Source organism: Microtus ochrogaster, chromosome 15, assembly GCF_000317375.1.
Source record: "Microtus ochrogaster isolate Prairie Vole_2 chromosome 15, MicOch1.0, whole genome shotgun sequence".
Taxonomy (NCBI): domain Eukaryota; kingdom Metazoa; phylum Chordata; class Mammalia; order Rodentia; family Cricetidae; genus Microtus; species Microtus ochrogaster.
Window position 1 is genome coordinate 45701739 of NC_022017.1, and position 23817 is coordinate 45725555.

At 39.8% G+C, this 23817-nt stretch overlaps 1 protein-coding gene across 1 annotated transcript in view; it reads right to left on the reverse strand.

The window, feature by feature from the left end:
- Col14a1 (collagen type XIV alpha 1 chain) overlaps positions 1-23817 on the reverse strand; it is a 180041-nt gene that overhangs the window by 53110 nt on the left and 103114 nt on the right. Inside the window, exons 25-34 of the mRNA XM_013348949.2 lie at positions 22999-23055; positions 17733-17872; positions 16872-16995; positions 16410-16553; positions 15022-15186; positions 14387-14425; positions 12483-12621; positions 10960-11102; positions 10098-10207; positions 6961-7119 (exon numbers count right to left, since the gene is read on the reverse strand). Of these exons, the coding sequence (XP_013204403.1) occupies positions 6961-7119; positions 10098-10207; positions 10960-11102; positions 12483-12621; positions 14387-14425; positions 15022-15186; positions 16410-16553; positions 16872-16995; positions 17733-17872; positions 22999-23055 (1220 nt within the window). The remainder of the gene's footprint in view (positions 1-6960; positions 7120-10097; positions 10208-10959; positions 11103-12482; positions 12622-14386; positions 14426-15021; positions 15187-16409; positions 16554-16871; positions 16996-17732; positions 17873-22998; positions 23056-23817) is intronic.

The following is a 23817-nucleotide window of genomic DNA, read 5'->3' on the forward strand; positions in this document are numbered from 1 at the left end:
GGTGCTCCAATGTGGGTCTCTGTCTCTGTCTCCTTTCATCACCTGATATACCAAAGCTAAACAAAGAGCCACTTCTAACAGGAAGGAAATGGAAACAGGCTTTCTGTCCTCCTAACTGTGTGCGTGATTGGACCGTTTATCCTAACAAATCAACAATCTTGGGGTTTGAAAACAGGCACGTTATTCAAAACAGCTTACTCTTTTGAACTTACGAATAGCAGGGTATTATTTGTCAAAATACCAGCAGAGCACATAGCTTGGGTTTCCCCTAGACATTGCAACATCCCAGGCTCCAAACATATAACCAGAACATATGAACCAAACATATGAACCAGAACAGGTAAGCCATAAGACAAATAATGAGCAACTAAAAAAAAAGCTTAAAAATGAAAATATTTCCAAAAGTATGCTACAGCAGACTTTGGTTAATACAGATATGACAGCAAGAAATAGTTCAGCAAGTACCGGGATTGGAGCCTATGAAGCCAGACTGCTGGGGTGAGGATCCTGACTTCAGCCCTAGTGAGTTGAGTTATTTTGAAGAAATTAGCCTCTGTCCTGAACTCTCATTTTTCTCATTTGTAAAAGTGTTCGAACTGACATGGGTTGCACACCCCTAGTCTGAATGTGTGAAGCTTTCTGACAGTTGAAATGATGCCATGGACGGGAAGTTCTACACCTGGCCTGGCTGGTGGGTCACATATAAAATGCAGGCACATTGACGATGTCTAAGGCTCCTGCTGAGTCTGTGTAAAGGAATACACAAAGCATAAATAGATCTAGCGTGCAGACTTGGATTCCGTCCTCAAAATAGCTCATTGTGTATATTCAAATTTTCCAAAATTCCAAATTCTTTGATTCCAAGTATTTCAGATAAGGGATGATAAATTTTATTAGCTATTCATATGTTTCTTGGGAAGACCAAATGAGTTAATAAGGAGATAATATTTAGAACAGTGCCTGAAACACAACTACAATAAATAATAAATATCATTTTAAAATTCTATACGTGACTCTCTCATGAATGACTTTTAAAGTATAAAAGACAAAAGTGCAGAATCAATATCAAAAGGATAGTAGCAAGGGTCGAGAGAGAAGAGTTTTCGTCTAAAGTATTATTTACTTTTAACATTTTGTTTGGAAAAAAATAATCTTAACAACAAACAATATCAACCAATAGGCTTTGAAACTTTGCTCTGTGCCAGGTACCATTCCAGGCCCTCTTTGTCTATTATTTCTCCTCAGACCATCACCACGGAGCACAGTGCTGGTAATGTCCACTCTGTAGCCCAGGTCAGTAGGTCCCAGAATGAGTAGGTCTAAGTAATTGAAGTCGATCGTGAAAGTTCCATCCCAGTTGAGATTTGAACAGCACAACCAATGTGTGGTCTAACAAGTGTGGTTTATTTTGTAATGAATGGATCTTTGGGTAAATGCTTCAAATGAATTTTGAATGTCATTGCACTTGAGAACATTATTCAGAGGTCTCATTACGGCAGCATCAGCTAAAGTCAGCTATGTCTGGAAATCATTTGTGCATTAAGAAATTTAACATTCCTGGGTAAAGTCTTCCTGTCAAAATATTTCAGGCAATGGAAAGATTTACATAAAGCAAAAGCCCTTCGCCACCCCTAGTATGCATCAGGCTTTCTTGAAGTTTTTCCAATAAACACTCAACACTCAGCCACTATTACTGCATAATGTCAACCTATAAACCTTTGCCTAGCTCTCTATACCGCAGAGTGACAAGGATTTGTGTGCGCTCAGTTTATCTACGGGAGGGATCAAACATCCACTAAGTACTTAATGAAGCCACTGCTATCATTTGAGGAATGCCTCTACGTGGGCTGCCTTTTCTTTCGCAAGCTAGATGAAATCAGCAGCTTTATCGCTGAGTACAACACATTTATTCATAGTCGTTTTTGCATTTGTGATAGCTTAGATTCCCTAGCCTGGACTTGGGCTTTCTTTCCCAAGGCAGATTTCTGCAAACAGATTAAACAGCAGCAGCAAAATTAAATAGGCGCCTGGCTTTTATTCCAAAAGCAATGGCATGCATAGCTGTACAACTTACACAGGAGACAACACAACACAGCAATGCTGTATCAAAACATCTCACATGTGGGGGCCTTGGGAAGCAAAACAACATGACTCAAAAGAAGTCACAGCTCAGGCAGTTAATCCAAGAGACCGCTCCCTTTTACCTAACGAACCTCCCCAAAACATAAAAGATAGAGTTTTTTAAAGACATAAGGAAGGACATGTAACCTTCTACATTTATACTTCATAATTTCTCGACATGGAATACTTAGCCAATTACAAATGCTCATTTTTCCATCACTGGACATTTTGTCTGGGTGTAGTTACAAAGGCAAGTCATTTGGGGTCAAATGTTAGGAAGAAAATAAGATTAAAATATTTCTTGCCAGTTAAGTCATTTTGATCCATGAATGGGAATTTCAAAGTTCTCTTGGCTTCACTCTCCACCCAGTTCCAAACTTTCTCCTCTGACTTTTTCTTCAATACTGTAAGAGCGTTTATGTATTTGTACAAACAGAAAGCATTCTGGTATAAAGTACATAGGTAGAGCTGCAAAGACCTAAGCCATCTTCCGTTTCTCATTAGGTGTCCAACTTTTCATTGACCTCATTAACAACGCAAGACATACTTAGCATCTGCCATGGGTATAGCTTAGAACGTTGACTTACTTTGAATTCATTCAAATTTGGAAAACCATGAGCATTCATTCTAATTAAATTCTGAGGTGAAAATTAACAACTTCTGCCGGGCGATGGTGGAGCACGCCTTTAATCCCAGCACTTGGGAGGCAGAGGCAGGTGGATCTCTGTGAGTTCGAGGCCAGCCTGGTCTACAGAGCTAGTTCCAGGACAGGCTCCAAAGCCACAGAGAAACCCTGCCTCGAAAAACCAAAAAAAAAAAAAAAAAAAAAAAAAAAAAAAAAAAAATTTAACAACTTCTATATCTCCCACTAGAAATTTGAACAATGAGGTAAGGAACATTTTGAGGGTAAGATTTGACCATAATTATTTGCAAGCTTGTAACTCAAATCGTGAGTCTTTGACACTGTGAAAGACTAGATCAGGTACGTGGTCCCTGGATCAGACTAGACTCGCTTCCCTGCCTGAAGATCTATAGAGTTAGAGTCTGCTTTAGTGGAAGACAACATTGGAATAAAAGGCAGAAACCCTGGGGAGGGCAGATAGAGTCTCATACCTCAGTTTCATTTTTTGAAACAGGAGCTCTCATTGACTTCAAGCCTCAGTTTTAGCATCAATAGAGGGAAGAAAGTACGAGTATGTTTTTTTTTTTTTTACATTTTAGAAGATTAATTGATATTTCATGGTAGCACACATTCCCAAGACCACAGCAGACATACCTATCAGCTACTGTTATAACTTTAGAATTTAAAAAAAAGCAATATATGGAAAAGCTCCTTTTAAAAATTTGGCATTTGTTGTTTGTTTGTTTGTTTGTTTCTGTTTTGTTTTGTTTTTTTGAGACAACGTTTCACTGTAGCTTTTAGAACCAGTCCCGGAACTCACTCTGTAGACCAGGCTGGTCTTGAACTCACAAAGATTCGCCTGTCTCTTCCTCCAAGTGATGGAATTAAAGACATGTGCCGCTGCCACCACCCGGCGCAGTACTTACTTTCTTAATGTCCGGCTTTATTTTTTAGTTACTTGTATGTTTTAGATATTAGTTCTCTATTGAATGTGTAGTTGGTTAGAAAAAAAATCTTTTCCTATTCTTTAGCTTGTCATTTTTTCAAATGATGGTTTGCTTATAAATTATGGTTTTTTATTTTGTTTTTATGGGTTCTCTCTCTGTATGTGTGTGTGTACATCTGTATGTCATTCTTGAGTCTTTTTGTTTGTTTTTTTGGTTTGTCCTATCATGATTTGTTTGTTTTATTTTTGTCTTATTATTGATGTTCTGGGAAGCTCTTTGTATTCTAATGGGTAAGAGAGAGAAAGGGTGTGGGTATGGGTGGGTGGGAAAGTGGGGAGGACCTGGGGGGAGTTGGAAAAGGGGAAACCATGACCGGAATATATGTCTGAAGGTAAGCCTGTTTTCAATACAGAAAACAATTTAACAGTTGGCTATTGAGGAATCATCAGCCAGCCTACTGTTGAACTCGACACCAAAAACTTCTACTCAGTGAATAAAATTATAGGTGGCTCCTTACATATTTCTCTTTTATTTCAATTGCAGGAGGCTGAATAAATGCCAATTGAATAACTGCCTAAGTGTTAGATTTAAAAAAAAAAAAGTAGAGGAGAGACTTTAAGAAATGTAGCTACATGCCAGAAGCTTAAAACTATTTCTAGAATCATCCAAAAAAAAAAAAAAAAGTAACTAGCAAACCTCTTAGAGGAAAGCCTGGGAGGGAGCGGCAGTTACTTCTCTTTCCACATGTGTTCTGACAGCTAAGCTAAGCCTGTTTATTTAGTTAGGATCCCTGGGGACGGCCAGTGCTATAGAATCCAGCATTTCTGAGCATACGTTGTTTTTGTTAAGACTGTGAGCAATTTCTATACAGGAGTTACTGTGTCCCTGAATACTTTCTCCTTCACTCAACTATGGTTTGAGAGGATACATTTTCTAGAGAGGCAGAATCTGGAGTCTTCTAACATTTTGAATTATTGCAAGTTTGATAGGTGACACTGACCTGTGAGCTAATATTATAATTATAATTATTATATATTATAATTATTCCTCGTGAATTATCTGAACTGTGCCCCTTACATACATACACACACACACACACACACACACACACACACTGCCTGGAACTATCTGAGCTGCACCCCACACATCCCTCCTTCTGGAATTATCTGAACTATACCCCTTACACAGCCCCCTCCTGGGATTTTCTGAACTGTGCCCCTTACTCATCCCCCCTCCTGGAATTATCTGAACTGTACCCTCTTACACATGCCCTCTCCTGGGATTATTCGAACTGTGCCCCTTATACATTTCTTTTTGCTGGTTATCAGAGGAAGGCCAACATTGAGATGGGTATTTTTTTGAAACTGAAATCCCAAGGCCAGGACTTCTCACGTGTGGCACTGACGCCATCAAGCAACCCCTCCCAAAGGAAGACTGGCTACTCAATTGCATTTTTACGATCTAACCAATTCAGCATAAGCAAATTCTTTAGTAAGTGGGAAAACGAAAAATCTATTTAGTAGCCCTTCATAGACTTCTAGATTATCAGGGAAGCTATGGCTTTTGTCCTAGTAACCTTACAAAGAGCTCTTTAGTTATTGACGTCTATAAATCCCTCCTTTGTCTACTACTGGCTACAAGCTGCCACAAAGAGCCCCCTGTTTAACTGCATTTCTCTGGTGTCCCAAAGTGAAAAATCACCATCAGTGCTCCTGAGACGTGCAGGCACGTCTAGGTTTAGACATCAATTTTTTAATATTTAATTAGTTATGCACATAGAGTATATTATTACACATGGTGTAATTTAAAACACAATTACTATTACGTTATAATTATAAAATACAAATAGGGGACAATAGAATATGTATAAGAGATTGCAGTCAGTGCCACATATGGGGTCTACTACAGACAACGCCTTTTATGAAGAGAAATTATGCCAATCAAATAGTCTGGCTCTAGGGATGTCGTTCAGTCAGAGGTCTTGGTCTGATAGTCACAAGGTCCTAGGTTCAAGTCTCTGGACCACAAACAAAACCCTGTGTGTGAGAAACAGCCCATTTCTGTTCACGTTCTGGCAAGAGTTCCTTGGACACTCATTCTGCTTGTTGGACTATGTTAGACACTGACGTGGTTTTGAAAGGACGCCCATACTATTGTGTTATCTTAGGGAATTTATGCTGTCTAGAGAGGCAAGAATAAACGAAAAGGTAAACAGATGTGACTGTCAACAACCAAGCTGTAAACGAGCGTTTAGTTGTCTGTAAAAGACGGGGTGGAAGATAGGAAATTCATTGTTGTGAAAAATTTCACTTCTCCAGTAATATGGCTGATCACTTTTGTGCACTACCGTCAGGGACTTTTTAGATGCACCATGCCTAGAATGAAGAAAATCACAGTAGTGCTCAGGGATTGGGCCCTGAGTCCCACTCTACCCCACACTTAAATGAGTCCATCTACTCATCCTGCTTCTGTTGATCCAGCATATCCTTATTTTGCTAATTCTATATTTTTACACTCTCTGAAGAACAGTTTCGGAATGGATAGTCGAGATGGAGGATATAGGTAAGAATGGTCAGAGTTCTTTTTAAAAATGTTACTAGCTCTACAATGACTAAAATGAGAGAGATCCACTAATTAGCTGTGAACGCCTGCTGTTAAAACGAAACCCTGTAGACACTATTCTTTTTTGTGGGTAGTGATTGAAAGGAATGGGATTTCTGTGCTAATTAAAAGTCTCCCAGACTTAAATTCCATTTTAGTAATGTAAAAATTATTTTAGGATTGTTACGTAAATAATGACTAATAATTAAGGGGAAAACCACATTACTGATAGTGAAAATAGTTTTAAAATATACAAATCTAACCCAAATCATAGACATTAGCTATTTTCCCAGGCATAATGTTGAGAAACTTTGTAAGAATTTGCATTTTCTTGCCTTAATTTGTACACATGCAGTTTTGAATTCCAACAACAAACCACTTAAGTCACAAATGAGGTACTGAATATTACAATATTCAAATCCTAAAACGTATTTAGATAATTAACTAGCCTGGTGCCTGAAGCATTCTCTTTATATTATACCAGAAACCCACTGCCTTGAACATCCATGTTTGCCTAAAGAATCACCATCTATCTATACGTCTGTCTGTCCATCCATCTATCAACCCATCCATATCATTGCTACATTCCCTCCCTTGAAACCAGCTGAATGTGTAGCAAAGGAATCTTCCCCGTGACAGACACACAGTTTCACTTCCTTATCTACTTACTGGTGCAGAGTTCCCGTTGGGTCCTCTGGATCTGACCATTCTCCCCAGTACTTCCACACCATCCGACGTGATATTGGCGGATGCGTTGATTGCCTTCTGGCCCACTTCCTTACAGTCAACAACCACTTTGGCCAAAGTCTTGGTGATAACAACATGGAGCTAGGTCAAAGAAAAGATGATTTAGAAAGTCCTATGCAGGGAGAAGGATCAAGCAATTTGTGTAATTGTTTAACTCATTGTTAAAAATTAGAGAGAGGGAATTCTGTCTCTACATCCTTCGCTAGACCTTTACTGTGATGGCTCAACATTCAAGAATCAGCTCTTTAAAATACTTCTCTCTGTTGTGACTTGAAAACAGTCACGATTTAATAGAGACGTGCGCTTACTTTTACTGGCGTTTAAGTTAGCATGCAAAGTATTGTGTGTTATCATGGAATTTTATATGTGTCTTTATAGTTAGTTCTAATCTGTTTCCTTCCCCCACTGTCTTCTCCTGTTCACCCCAACTCCTTGCAGCTGGAAGGAGACGCAAGAATAAAGGACACTTTTTTCAGGGAGAGGAAGGGAAGCATTGGAATACATGCGAGAGGGAGCCCTTCGGCTTAGTGTCTGATGCCGTTTTCTCAAACTACAATCTCAAAGACATGCAGGACACAATTTCAGCAGTCACGGGTTCTTTGCGACGATTTGGAAAAGGCAGATCTTTCAAACCTCTACCTAACCAGCAAGGCTAAACATATTGTAGATAAACCAGGTAACCACACTGTATCCAAGTTCTCATGTAAAAATTTCTGGGCCCGCCAGGCGGTGGTGGTGCACACCTTTAATCCCAGCACTCGGGAGGCAGAGGCAGGCGGATCTCTGTGAGTTCGAGGCCAGCCTGCTCTACAAGACCTAGTTCCAGGACAGGAAACAAAAAGCTACGGAGAAACCCTGTCTCGAAAATCAAAAAAAAAAAAAAAAATTCTGGGCCCATTACACATTTTGATTTGGACTGAGATTGCTTCGTAGCTACTAGTTACTTGTGGCAGATTAATGAAAGGAAAGTAAAATCCATACTCCAATAATAATTTTTGCTCCCAAGGAAATAATTTTGCTCCATGAAGAGGATTGGGTGATGTGAATCGAGGTTATAAAAGCTCAGTCAGCTAACACCGTGCTCAAATCATGAGCAGACTCAGCCTGCCAATGAGGTGACGTCTTTTATATTAAGACAGTTTTAACTTTTCAGATTTTGTTCAATGTTGTTGAAAGGTTAAAGAAAGGATGAAAGCACATGGGATCCTACCTATATTTATTTAATGATTTAAGATACAGCCGTGTAAAAGCGATTCCAGTTAGCAGAGCAGTTCATTAGAAAGTTTTCCTCTCAAAAAGCAACTATTCATTAGTCAAACAGAGACCATTCCTTGGGAAATGCTGCCACATCACTTGCTTCTTGCTAATGTTGTCATTTACAAGAGTGGAAGAAGAACTTCTGTGTGTCCTGGGGAGATCTCATATTAAATCTCATATATAAAGAGCATGTTGCTTTACAAAGGACACTGAACCATTTTCAAAAACTATTTTGCGTCTTTGGTTACACATATAAGTGGTTATTCCATTTATATCATTACTAACACTTCAAAGCAGTGTTTTGGACTATACTTTATATCCAAAGTGTAATAGACATAGCCAGCTAATAATCAATAAAGAATGAAGCCTCTTATTTAATTGTAATGCTTTGAACAGATAAAATCTGCTCTGTGGGAACTGGACTTTATTGACGTCTCCGTTCAATAGTTGCATGCTGTCTCAGTTGATCACAGGGTTGGCCTCTCCTTTTTTTTTTTTTTTTGTCTCTTGTTTAGTTTTACTAACGCATAAACCAGAGGGAAGTATTTCCTTATGCGGCTCTTAAAAATTTAAAGGTTCATACATTTAAAGTCAATCAGTAACAAACCTCACTTGTGGCTCCTTGAGTTCCGGTCAGGGAAATAAAGTCTCACACTGCCTAAGACACATAAAGAATTCCTTGAAGCGAGAACATTTGCCCACGCCTAAGCCACAGGTGGTGGTGACCATGACTCTTTTGGCACAGATGGATGCGGTAAATGCTTTTCGTCTCCTCTACCCTTTTCCCCTGGCTGCTTTGCAATGCTCTCCACACAACTAAGAAAAGCATCACACCAGGATTCTAATACATTTCAAAAACCTGCTCATGGAACTTTTAATTAGTAAACCTTCACTTGTACCCTCTGCCTGGACACACACACACTTTTCAGATAAGGTATGCAAGCCTATCAAACAAGAAACAGTAAGTTTTCACATGTAATCCTTATTAGTTATACAGTATGCAGTAAAGATACCAAAAACAACAACAACAAAAGGATAGAAAGTTCCAATTGGCTAGAGAAACGAGGAATTCTTTCTCTTTCTCTCTGTGTACATGTTCATAATGTGTGTCGTGTCAGAGAACAACTTTGTGGAGCTGATTTTCTGCTTGCTTCTTTCACATGGGTCGCAGGGATCAAACTCAGACCATTGGGCCTGTGATATCTGGAGCTAAGTGCATTTGCCCACTAAGCTATATGACCAGCCCCGCCAGCAATCTTTACTACATTACATGCAATGCAGCACTGAGCGCTGGTCTAATTACTGATGCAGTGCTTTCTCCTCAAAGGGGGAATCGGGACCAAATCTGTCGTCATCTCCTGCAGCCTACCGTGAATGCACATTCCAACGTCCCAGTTCAAAATCTTGGGTGTCATTATCAAGTCCTGGAGAAAATAACTCTTACTCCAGTTGAGTTCTGAAATTCAAAGCTCCATGAATTTTAAGAAATATCTTTCTGAGCTGGGCATAATAGAACATCCCTTTAATCCCAGAACTCAGGAGGCAGAGGTTGGTGGATCTCTGAGTGTTTGAGTTCCAGGGCAGCCAAGGCTATGTAGAGACACTGTCTCAAAAAACAAAACATAACCAAAAAGAAAACAAAACAAATGAAATAACAAACAAAAACAATCTCAGACACACACACACACACACACACATACATACACACACACATACATACATACATACACACACACACACTTTTGCTCCTTTTTCTAACAGAAAATGGAATTAAAGTACATTACATGAAGATCCTCACTAACCTTATGAAAGCTTCCATAGAACATTTTCCTGATGTCAGGTCCTTCAAAAGTAACAGTCTGAAAATCTCCAGTATAGTCATAGTTGAAATAAGTCAGAGTTTTCCCTCCATCTAGTCAAATAAAGAAAAGTCAAAATATTTCAGAAATGCTTAAATAGGTGATTAACTTTTTCCTAAAATTTAACTTGACAGAAAATAATGAATTCATCATTTAGAAATCACATCTAAAACAAAAAGGGGGAAATGAGACACTGAACAGTCCTCAGGTGGATACAGGCTTTCAGGTGGCTAAAGTACTCCATGACGTGACGGTAGTGAGACCAGGAAACCCACATATTCCCTTCCCTTACACCTCTCTGCCTAAATTCTTATACATGTCATCTCTGGAGAGAGGTCATCAAAGCTCAGAGTAAAAGAAGATAATGAGAGAGGACATTATCAATAAATATTATGAAAGAAAAACTGGGCACTTTGTCTTACTAGCCCACTACAGACAGTTGCTTTCCCAGGACGTGACACATTACCACACTGATGTCTGCTTTATTAACAACACACAGAGGCAAGTGTCCTCAACTTCCGCCCTTTGTCTTATAAGAAGTTTTCATTATTAAAACTAAAGATTTTTATATTAACAGTGCTTCCCCTTACTATTCATCTGAGCCTAAGGTTGGCACAAAGCAGGAACTCAACAATGAGCATTTCTTGAAAGAATAGGTTAATAAGAGGAATGAATCAATGATTTCCTAGTTCACTGTGTGTCGTTTATACATTGCATAAGTTATGTTACAACATGAGAGGGCTAGATGGCATGCCCCATGCGTGATCGTGTATGTAGCAAATGTGACACACAGAAATATACTTACTGTCTAAAATGATCCCAACCAGTGGGTCAGAATTTTTATTTAAGATCTCCCAAAGAGCAAATGGCTCCTGTGGAGTGTCAGGAAGAATCCGGAACAGGAAACTCATTGTGTAGTCAGAAGGCAGCCCTTCTGGATGCAGATACCTGAAGATGGAATAAAAATAAAGCCCTCTTGTAACTTAAAAGAGTCATCCTGTGCCCATAGAGTCACATATTTTCACCACAGATGATGTGGGAGTGTCATATATCAATCTGTTGATTTCATTGGTTACGAAGCAATAAAGAAACTGCTTGGCCCTCATAGGTTAAAACATAGGTGGGAGGAGTAAACAGAACAGAATGCTGGGAGGAAGAGGAAGTGAGCTCAGACTCGTCAGCTCTGCTCTCTGGAGCAGAGACGCCATGCTCCCCTCTCCAGATGCGATAGCTCTGCTCTCTGGGACACACGCGATGAAGCTCCGACTCAGGATGGACGTAGGCTAGAACCATTCCCAATAAGACCGGTGCTCACAGATTATTAGAGATGGGTTGATCGGGATATCAGAATTAGCCAGTAAGGGCTAGAGCTAAAGGGCCAAGCTGTGTTTAAATGAATACAATTTGTGTGTTGTTATTTCCGGGCATAAGCTACTGAGGTGGCCGGGGTGCTGGGGACGCAGCCCCACCGCTCTTATTACTACACACAGAAGCTTTGAAAGACAAAAGGAAACCGCCACGAATCCCCACCAGATCACTGTTTAGGTTGCCTGGCTCTCCAGATTTGGGGAGTTTTGCCCAGCTTCCTTCTCCCAATTCACTTCTGGAGTGCCTGTATTAGAGATGTACACAATGGCATCCGTGTTTTCCCATGGCTCCAGGTATGTAAACTCAGCTCATCCGGTTTGCATAGCAAACATATTTATCAGCTGAATCATCTCCCTGCCCTAACTGTGAATTTCATCTAAGTCATGGATGTCCCTAAACTTTCATTTCAGAGTTTCAGAGCTGTTTAGAGGCCTGAGACTTAGTATAAATCAGGATTCAAAAAACATATGGTCTACCCTATTACCATGTATGCATCCATTATTGTTATATGTTTTCACAGATGAAACCATGCTAAGCTTCACCCAGCATTATAGGATGGGTCTGATGGTTTATGTTAAATTTTCAACAATTTATTTTCTGTATATAGATGCTTTGTAGGTCTGTGAACACACATGTGTGTGCCTATTGCCCAGAGGAGTCAGAAGAAGTTACCAGATTCCCTGGAAGCGGAGTTACAGACAGCTGTGATCTGTTAAGTAGGTGCTGGGAATTGAACCCAGGTCCTCTGGAAGAGCAGTTACTAGCGCTCTTAATTGCTGGCTGAGCTACATTTTCAGTCCCAGGACTGTTTTTAGATAAAGAACTATAAACGTCATTTTCTCTAAACATCATAGAAAATCTTACCAGAAACTATTACAGTAAATTACAAATTGACATCATTTTTATATTGAGATATAATAAACATATAATTAAGTTTAGCATCTTGCCAGGAAAACATACTTGGTTGGCTGGGAAACCAGAGCATCTTTGTGGATTTGATAGCATGGGAACAAATTGAAGGTGCCAGGTTCCATAGAAACTCCTTCTACTGCAGAAAAATCCTTTTCAACTAAACCAAACATTTCCATCATCTTAAATCCTAAGGTGGTGAGAGAGGATAGAATAACAAACAGGAACTTAAATTATTTTAAATTTTCTACTAAATAATTAAACACAGACAGATTTACCCAAACAAATATTAATCAATATTGGTATTTAAAATGTGACGATGATGAGGATTTGCTGAATCTATAGATTGCTTTTGGTAGAATGGCATTTTTACTACACTAATCCTACTCATCCATGAGAATGGGAGATCATTCCACCTTCTGATATCCTCTTCAGTTTCATTTTGCAATATCTTAAGGTTTTTGCCCTACAAGTATTCACTTTTTTGATCAGTTACCCCGTGATGTTTTTTATAAGCTATTGTGAAAGATGTTGTTCCCCTCATTTCTTTCTTAGTATGTTTGTCATTTGTCTGTACAAAGGTTACTTATTTTTTTTAAGTTATTTTGTATCCAACTACTTTGATAAAAAGTGTTTATCAGCTACAGAAGTCTCCTGGTGTAACTTTTGGGTTACTGATATATGTAATAATATTGTTTACAAATAAAGATACTTTGACTTCTTCCCTTCCTATTTGCATCCCTTTTATCTCCTTATTTGCATCCCTTTTATCTCGTAAGTGTTCCATAAGCAAGCTATAATCCTTGTAACAACAGAGGTTAGGTGTAGAGCAAGTGACTAAAGAAACAGATCTCCCTAGGAAGGGAGAATAAGATAGTTGGATGGATGAGGAGGACAGAAGTGGGAGGACTGAATGGGGAAGCAGAGGGAAGAAGGGAGCAGAGGAGTTGGAAACAGAGAGAAACAGCTACAAGTGAGGATCACTGGAGGAGTCATACGGAAACGTAAAGCAGTAGAAGCTTCTTGTGTGGGGGGTGGGACAATTGTCTGTATTCTGTCAATTATATGTTAAATAAACACTGATTGGTCAGTAGCCAATGGAATCTCACTGGAGACACCCTTGATTTTGTTAATTTGCATACTCTCTGTCATTTGGTTAGTTTGGATAAAGGTTTGTCTATTTTGTTGATTTTCTCAGAGAACCAACTCTTTGTCTCATTGATTCTTTGTATTGTTTCCTTTGTTTCTATTTTGTTGATTTCAGCTCTCAATTTGATTATTTCCTGTCCTTTTGTGTGAGTTCGCTTCATTTTGTTCTATAGCTTCCAGGTGTTTTGTTAACGCACTAGCGTGGCCTTTTGCCAATTTCTTTATGTAGTCATTTAGGCTACGAACTTACCTCTTAACACTGCTTTTATTGTTTCCCATAAGTTTGGGTATGTTGTGTGGTCATTTTCATTGAATTTTAGTCACTGGAGACACTCTTAAGGCCAGTCCCCATGTTCAATAGCAGATGCCAGAACATATGTCTTGTCAGAGATTTCCTCCCCCCCCCCCAAAAAAACCAATAATAACAACAAAAAAAACCTTACAAGTCCTTTGCATTTATATTAAGATACATTAAGACTTGTGTTTTTGTGGGATTCCTGTGTACACAAACGTGTGTGTCTCTGTCTGCACCTGTATGTGCCTCTTTTTCTCATGTTTGTTTTGTCCTATTTGTTCTTATTTGTTTGTTGTTGTTATATCTTATTTTATTTTATTATTGTTCTTTAGATGCCTATTTGTTCCCTAACAAGAGACAGATACAGTGTGGGTTTCCGATGAAAGGGGAAGAGGGAGGATCTCGGAGAAATTGGGGAATGGAAAGCTATTATCAGAATATGATAAGATTCAGTATATGAAAAAGTTTACTTTCAATAAAGGAAAATAGGAAACACTGTGACAGTGCGTACCTGCGAGGTCAATTCCGTCCTTGTGCACCATTGGGCAGGCTGGAAAACAAGGCAAGGTGGGTGAAAGCCTAGTCATGTATCTTCCAAGCATATGGTTTCACTGCGAAATTAACACGACCTTCCCTAAGTGTCCCACAGCTGAATTCTAATACGCCGTGGCTGTGGTTACCTAAAATTCCACTCAGACTCAAGGGCCACACCTTCCAAACCACTCTCCATTAAATCAAGGATTGTCACTTGAAAACACAAGTGGAGAGATGTTTTGATTACGACGTCTTTGAAAATGATTTCCTACCTTTTGTTTGTTTTAAGACAGGGTCTCACTATGTAACCTTATCTGACACTAAGTATTCCAAATTGGCCTCAGACTTAAGGCCATCACCCTGTCCCACACCCCTGTGTTTAATACAAATTGTCATCAATCTGGGAAGATCTTTATCAATATAAACCTCTAAAGGGAGGCGAAAAGACATTTACCTCAGATGCTCAAAACCATAGGACTTGACACCTGCATGATAAATAGCCCTGGGAGCCAATAGCTCTTCCTCAGCTCTAGATGGGACTCCTTATTGAACCAGCATTAGCTAATTCAGATTCTAAACAACACTCAGGAATACGAGCTCTAAAGAACTAACTTGCTGATGCGGTTTCACAGACAAAAGTAATTAATTCATCTTCAATTTTCTTGAAGGCATCGAAATCATCCACGAAGAAGACATGGCGTGAGCTGGGTTTGCTGCCAATCCGAACCAACTCTGCGTAATCGGCATCGGCCACACCAATGGCAAAGATGTTGTAACCTAGGAGTGACAGCGAGCAGACTTTTGATTAAGCTTCACAAAGCACAAACAAGGCAAGACGCTGAATGTCCAGATGTCTAAAATGTGCTCCTTTAAGAAGCTCATTAGGAGTGGCTAATTCATTTCATACCATTCAGCAGAATTCTTCATGTGTGTATTTCATTATCTGAGAATTACTCCATCATCCACTGAAGAAACTTTTCCATTAAAAAAAAAAAATAAACTCAACAAACCAAGAGCCTTAACTGGTGCATAAGTCAGAAAAGTTCCCATTTGAGCAACATATTTAGAGCTGCATATTCTTATTAGTTATTCTGACATCTGAGCCATGAGATGCTATTTAAACAGTCATGGTTTGGTTTTGGTTTGCCATTTTGTTGGGATTTTTTCCCCTTCAGAAGTACAACTGGAGTTCTAGCAGCCTAAATTGGGTCACCATGTAAAAATTGACACATAGGTATTAAACTACTATTGCTAGGCATATGGTCTCAGTTTCTTTCCTGTGACAAAATATTTTGACAAAAGTCACTTAAGGGAGAAGGGGTCATGGTCCCTCACGGCAGGGATGTCACAGCAGCCAGGGAATGGGGGAGCTGGTCACATTGCATCCCTTATCGGGAACTGAGAGCAAAGAATACCCATATGCTAATAAACTCACTCCTGCCTTTCAGGTCAGGGCTAAGCCTGCGGAAATGGCCCCACCCGCCTGCAGCTTGGGCCGGCCCACCTCCATTAATCCGACCAAGAAGACCCCTCACAGGCATGTCCAAGGGCCAACCTAACCTAGAGCTTCTGTCATTGAAACTCCCTTTCCAGATTGAATCTAGAATATGTCAAATTCACAGTAAACAGAAATCATCATACATATTTCATATAACTGACTCTCCGCAGCCATCCTGCAAGAATCCTTACTTTGCAGATCAGGAGACAGGGGACTTTCTATAATGAGCCCTTTCCTCTCCTTGGCCCTTCAGAGGGAGGGGTCCTTCCAATAGTATGAATAGTAGCGTGAATCAATACTGGAGTTCCTTAGACAGGGAACCCTGCCGTAACGGATCATACATTGCTCTCCAATAAAAACATGTAATCACAGAACTGTGAATGTATGCAATTTCTAAAAAAAACCATATAATCCACTGGGAGATATTTAATTAAGCCGATAGGAAGGTGTGCTTGGTGCCAACATTGTTCTCAAAGCCATGAGGGTGCATATAGGAAATTACCATCGGCCTGCATCTCCCTGGAGATTTTGTTGACATCATCTTGTGATCTTCCATCAGTGATAACCACGATAACCTTCGGAATGCCTCTCCTCGTACCTGACTCTGCAGTGAACAAGGTATCGCGAACGTACTTGATAGCTTTTCCTGAAACAAAGAACCAACAGTTCCGTTTCATTCCTCATGTGCATTCATGGACAGAAAAGGGCGGGACAGAGATGTTACATCGGTGAAAAATCCTTGTGTCTTGGAACTGAGGCTATCACGCAAGGGGAAAGAGCCTGTGAGGTATGTGTAAGGCCCTGGATTCCATACTCTTCACCAAAAGAAACAAACACACCTCGTAACAAAAGTCATTTCTAATGGTTACAGTGAGCTTTGTTTGGCCGGTGTTTGTCTCTTTGGGTCTTACCGTGAGCTTTTGCTGGCTATTATTACATAAATGTTTGTCTGCTTGGGTCTTACCTGTTTTAGTATTTCCTCCTTTGTAGGAAATGTGTCTGATTGCGTCAAGAAGTGTCTCTTTGGTTTTGTAAGCATCGAGTTTGAATTCTGTTCTGGGGTCATCAGTGAACTGAACCATTGCCACCTGGAGACACATGAAATCAAGTAACAGGGTGAAGATCAAAAGCCAACAGCTAAAGCCAAGTATATTCTATTTCAAAATCTGGGCTCTCGCTCATTGCTGCATATATTTTTCATACCTTAATTTCCTACAGTTTACTTCTATTCCTGAGGCACTATGGGACAGTTTTGAGTTGATTGCTTCCCTTTTTTGGGGTGGGGGAGACAATGAGCTATGAATAGCTGCTGGATGAATGAAATAGTTTCATATTCTCCATGATCCTTAGAAACGTGTGACCATGGCCTGGCCTCTGACTTTCAAGACTTCCATGCCCTTCAGTGCAGGGAGAATAGGATGTGTAAAGGAAATTCTCTGCCTTAATATAAAATAAATGCTACCTAATAGCCTTCCTACCATCTTTAATTTGCTACTCTCAACAGTTCTTGCAAGGACATCTAACTTTTGGATGTTGCAGTATGAGGCTGTCATCTACAAATGTATTGGGCCTCACCATAGCAATCTTGGATACATGTATCCATGGGCAACAAGTTGGACACACCTATAAAGATTAGCATCCCTTCATCACAGTACTTTGACTACATCCCCTGACAAGTAGCCACAGTAAGAGACTAAGAAATAACTCCTGGATGCATAGGATAATGTAGTGTTTGTCTGGGTAACCTTAGCTGATAGGATAATGTGTGTTTGTCTGGGTAACCTTAGCTGATAGGATAATGTAATGATTGGCTGGTTAACCTCACCTGGGTTCCATCTGCACCAATCTTGTCCAGGGCTCCCACGGTGCTGTACAGAAAATTGATGATCTTATTGAAATTGTCATCGCCAATACTCCAGGATCCATCCACCATGAACACTAGGTCTGCCTTGGCTGCTTTACATACTGAAGACCAAGAATATGTTTCGAGTCAGAGGGAAGAGGAAAATAACATCTTTATCAAGCCAGAAGACAGGTAACGGATGCCTTCCAGTCACTCAAGCGCTTTCCAAAAGGAAAAGCTTAAGCTATTAAGATTCCCCATCCAGGCTCCTAAAACTTTATCGCCATCATTTCCCTTTGATGCCATTTGAGACTGAAAAGCTTCTGCTGAGCATGTGGGAACAGGGAGGAGAATCAAAGCAGCCATCATGGCAAGGAATGAAAATGAGGAACGGGAGACATGGAGGTGAAAGGGACACAGAGACAGAAGCAAGCAGCAAGCACTGGCTAATGGCCGCAGACGGGAAAGAGGTCTATGCTATCGCGCTGTGCACCCTGTCATCTGCATCTGAATCAATACCAGGGGAATAGAGTTAGGGAGGAAGCCATGCGATATGATGGAATCAGAGAAACTACAATTTGGGCTGGGGATGTGGTGCTGCCATAGTTAGAGTGCCCACCCAGGATGCCCCAAACCTTCAGTTTGATCCCACTGCACAAAACTGAGCATGGTGGCCCATGTCTATATACCCGGCATTGAAAAAGTAGAGGCAAGAGGTTCACAAGTTCATGGTCACTCTTGACTAATGACAAATTTGATGTCAGCCTTAGCTACATGAGACGTCTTTTTAAAAATCTATAGTTCATTGGCAATAAGCCCAAGCAAGCTTTAATTACTGAATTACTCAAAAATTCTTCCTATGTCCTTTTACCATCCACTGCCACGTGCCAGAAACGGTGCAATAATACTAGTAGATTGACGCCATCATCAGCAGTTACTATGGATACCGTAAAAGGCCATACAGTACTACACCAAAGCTCTTCTCCATTGAAAGCCACCTTTCAAAGTCCTCTCTGAGCTGTTTCTCATGATCCAGTCCTCTTTCTCTCTGTAAGTGTGGATCACCATGATTAACTATGTTTTATAATGAAGTACACAATTTGCTTGTCAGTAAAATATTTTCATCTTAGTTCAGTTGCATACAAATATTCTATGAGCTAATTCGCCTTTCTCCCTTCTTTGAATCAACAGCCTGGATACGACTGTAGCAACTTCACCCCTGTCTGCTGGGTGAAGATAAATTATCTTCAGTGAGGTTACACTCGAAGACAGTGAGGATCTGGCAAGCTTGCTCTCATGATCTCTGTGACTTACACAATTTTATAGATTCATAATCTGCTTTGAAAGTTGAAAAGACTTATAAGTCTTCTAGTTATAATAAGGAAAGTGAACAACATCCTATGTTTCCAAGGAAAGATGAACTAAACATTGCTTCATCTTCAAAATAAAAGCAAAATTCATTTTAAATTTTACTAGTGAAACATTTGCTTAGATTAAAAGAAAATTCATCAACATGCATGAAGAAATTATATTTAGGATATAAAACTGTGTTTTTAATTTTCTTCTTTAATCCTTTTTTTCTCTAATTTTAAAGACTTACCTAATAAGTATCCAGTATAACTTTGATAATTAAAAAAAACTATACTCTAGGTTTTCAAATAAAAAGCCCAGGGCCAGACGTGGGATGCCTCTCCTCATGTTGTTGGCCAAGGGTGTCCTCAAAATCTCCAAAACAATACAGGCTATTCCTGTTGCTCTTGGCTGCCCACCAGAACATGACAGTAAGGCCCTATTGCTGAAGACACCACACCCTTTGGCCACAGGACACGGAGAAATCATATTTGTACTGCCAGGAAGCTTCAGCCCTGTTGGTTAGCATTCACAGTACCAGAAGGTGCTATGTGGGCCTGCATTAGAGGAAGGTCATCAACATTTTTACCCAGCTGGGAATACTATGTACCATAACATATGTGTATGCATGGGCTCATTCGTGTGTCTGTGCGTGCAAGCATTTGGAGGCCTGAGGTGGATATAGGTGTTTTCTTCAATGGCTCTCTGCCTACAGGGTAGCACCTGGAGCTGGAACTTGACCTTTTTGTTAGACTTGCTGAACTACAAGCTTGAACTATCTGCCCTAGGTTCCAGACATCTTATCGAGGTTCTATGTTGATGCTAGGGTCCAAACTCAAGCTTTCCATGGTAATGCAGTGAGATCTTTACCAACTGATGTTGCGGGAGGTCCTGAGGGTTGGGGGAGGAATTTTATAAGCTCAGGGATCATTTTGAAAAAAAAAAAAGAGGGATGATGGGATAATAGATTTGTAATTGTGAGTTACTGTTTTTAGACAAATATGTTGGTATTGATTCTTGTATATTGATACAAAGTTAAATTATATTAACTATTGTATGCATGCATGTTTCTACCTCTGTTTAAAATATTTTTTATGTATTGACATATATTGTATTGATATATATTGTATATATTTACCATATTGCAGTGTACATTTCTACCTCTGATTAAAATACTTATATATTGTTTGTGTATCGATATATATTTACCATACTGCAATGTATATTTGTACATTATTTATATTTGGAGGTCATTGTCCTCATTTGTTTCACAGTCGTTTATTGTCTTAGTCTTTAAGTTAGATAGACATTGAGAATTATATAGATTAATAGTCATCTAAGTTTGTCATTTATAATTAGAGTAATCAGGTTCTTTAGATATATAGAGATTATACTCAGTATAGATAGATAGTCTTCAACCTCTTCAAAGAGCTGTAGAAAATGGCCTTTAATCTAACTCAGAGTTTTGTGGTAGTGAGACACAATTGCTCCTGGCAACACTGCTCTATTCCCGAGAGAATGTTAAGCACCAAAGACACTCCACCTGGAGCCTTTCTTTTAGGCAGAACTGGCCTTTGGGCAAAGAAATGCCCATACCTCAACCACTGACAGAGATACAGAGTGTGCATCAATGGATAAAACAGGACTGTCATATCCTGCCAAGACAGGGTAAGATAGTTTTGAAAAGTTGCTTGCCTTTGAAAATGGTATGTCAGTTATGTTAGGCCTTAGCCAAAGTTGGTTGCTTCAATGCTGCTAACGTGTCTTTGGGTGATTGCCCAGGTAGCTAGTTGTCTCTGTGATTTGTTGCATGTTTTAGAAGTTGTTTCACTGAACTTCCTAATTACCCAGGTAACATTATTTCCCTTCTCAGATCTTTGATGGGGTTGAAGACTATATAAATGCAGTTACTTTTTTCTCATGACTTGGCCAAGTTATTTATTATACAAGACCTAAGCTAGTTAGAATAGGATATTTGTACTTATTGTATATAATTTCATAGTAGGTTTAGAACTCTCTTACTTAAACAAAAGAGGGAGGTGTTGTGGGAGGTCCTTCCGCTCCTCCAGCCAATAGCCGCTGAGATACCAGCCCATTGGGGCGTGGTCTCTCTCCCTTTAAAAAAAGCGGCTACTTCCCTTCTCGCTCTTTTTGCTTCCTGCTCCAGTTCTGGCGACTAGACTTCTTCCTGATTGCACAGAGGGCTGTTGTCTGGGACGGTTATCTGTAAGTTTTTTCCCCTTTAAATAAATACCACCCTATTAATCATAATTCCAAACTGGTGTGGCATTGTTTATGACTTACGCCTTCAAACTGAGCCACCTCCCTGTCCAAAGTTATCTTTCCTAAGCAACGATTTTATTAGATCATCCTTCCCTTAAGGGATCTTCCTGTGCACCATACTTTTGAAGGATAAATCCTTTATGTTGTGACACGATTCCCTTCGTAACTCTATCTTTACTCTAGTCTGTGTTTCTCATTAAAGCATTGATGGTTCTCTAAACACAACATTGTGGTTCTAAACACAACATGGACCAGATCACTCTATGCCACTGAGCGCTATTTATTTTGTTATTTATCTCTCAAGTGTAGTGGCATTTCACTTGCATTTTAATAAATAAAGCTTGCCTGAAGATCAGAGTGTAAAACAGCCCCACTGGTCAGCCTTACAGACCAGGCAGTAGTAATATACATCTTTACTCCCAGTAGCCATACTAGTTGCTATAGAAACCGGGAGGTGCATTCATTTTATCCCAGTGGTGCACGCCTTTAATCCCAGCCCTAGAAAGGATTGTAGAACAGGAGGAGACAGCTCACAGTTTCGGTTTCATTCTGAGATTCTTGGAGGCAGGATCGCCTTTTTGGACTGAGGTCGAGGTAAGAGGCAGTGGCTGAGTCCTTTGCTTTTCTGGTTTTCATGCTGAACCCCAATATCTCTCTGAGTTTTTAGTAATCATGCTTCACTGAAGCTTGTTCAGAGATAGATGAAATTCCCCCCATTTATCCGTCACCAACCAACGGAGCATTAATTCACTCTCTGGCTATCAGAATCCAGCGTCTCCTTTAGAACTCATGCCATTGACAGCATTAGCTAGCTGCCTTAGTGTACAGTTCTCTTATAATACTGAAAGTAAAGAGAAAGCAACAGCCATGTGCTATGATGGTATTCCTCATGCCCAACATGAGCATTTTGAAAATAAATAGTAGAGGTAATAAATGCTTGCTAATGGGATAAAAAGTTATTGAGCACTACACGTTGTTTAGAGGCTTAAATAGTTACCATGGCAACTCCAGCTGTTGAGATGAGAAAAGAACCTGGAGAGGCACTTGAGGGGTAAATTGGAGACCATTCCCCTTGAATTCACAATTATACACTAGCTTTTCACTTGCACTATGTAAGTATATAACTATTCTTCCTTGCTGAACAGTCTTTATTCTGAGATTTTTCAATGAAATCAACATTAAGCAATTCTGGAAGAAAAATCCATTCTGTGTATATAATTTATTATTAAGTGGGTTTGTTTTCATTGTCGAGGTTTGAAACACATGAATGTATGTTAAGAAAAAGAGTAGGTAAGACAACAAATATTGTGTATAAATATTTCGGTTTTTTTCTAAAATTTATATTATTTTTTAGTGGTGTGTATTTATTTATACATGTGAATGAGATATCCCAGGAAGCCAGGGGCTTTGGATCACCCTGGAGCTGGAGTTATAGGGTTGGGAGCTGCTTCATGGAGGTGCTGGGAACCAAACTCGAGTCCTCTGCAAAAGCAATGTGTGCTCTTTACTGCTGAGCCGTCTCTCCCGCTCCCGATTTGGTTTTTCCCCTGAACGAACGACTAAAAGCAGCAAACATCTAGGATGGAGAATCACACTGCCCCTACTGTTCTCTTACCTTCCTTTGCTGGTGGAATGGTTGGAGCAAACGTTGGTGGCTCTGTGGGAAGTGATTCTGTGTAGGAAAAGGACAAAGAGCGCCCATTAGTGATCTCATCACAGAGAAGAGAGGGAAGTAATATAGAAAATCTTTTATTCAAGGTTATCAATGATGTTGATAACTGGCTTCTTGAAGAATTTTATGACTGCTATAAACTAGTCACAGCCTGTGAAAAGTGGCTTTTATCCACCCTTTCTTTGCACACCAAAGGCTTGAAGTGCCATTCCACCCCCATTCAGTCTGCCCAGCAGGAGTCGATGTAATCAAACTGCCAGCTACAAAGTGGTTCTGATGCTGATTTAAGGCAGAAATCCTAGCCTTCATTTGAGATGTAGGTTCTGGCTGTTTTCACATACACAGTGAACTCCATTTCCATCCTGTTTCCCTAACCACTGACCATCAATCCTTGATCCCTGACACTTCTAACCCTTCCCATCCTGTGTGTCCCCAAGGAGACCAGCTACGAATGAAATGTGATTCACTCTATTCTGTTCAGTGTGCATCTGAAAAAAAAAAAAAAAAAGTCTTTCAGTTCTGAGGCCCAAGAATAAATACTTCGTGTGTTCAGATAGTTTCAACCTACACCGTGAAGATGACCTAAGGAAACTTAGGAAGAGGAGTGGCAAAGGACCACGGAGTTGTAGGACCATTAGGCAAAGATAAAGTAATATTTTATTTTTCATTTTCATTAAGACCTGACACTGAAGATTTAGGGGGAAATAAACAGAAAAGCCTTACTCTCCCAGTTTAATATGTGGGAAGTCCCTCTACTAATAA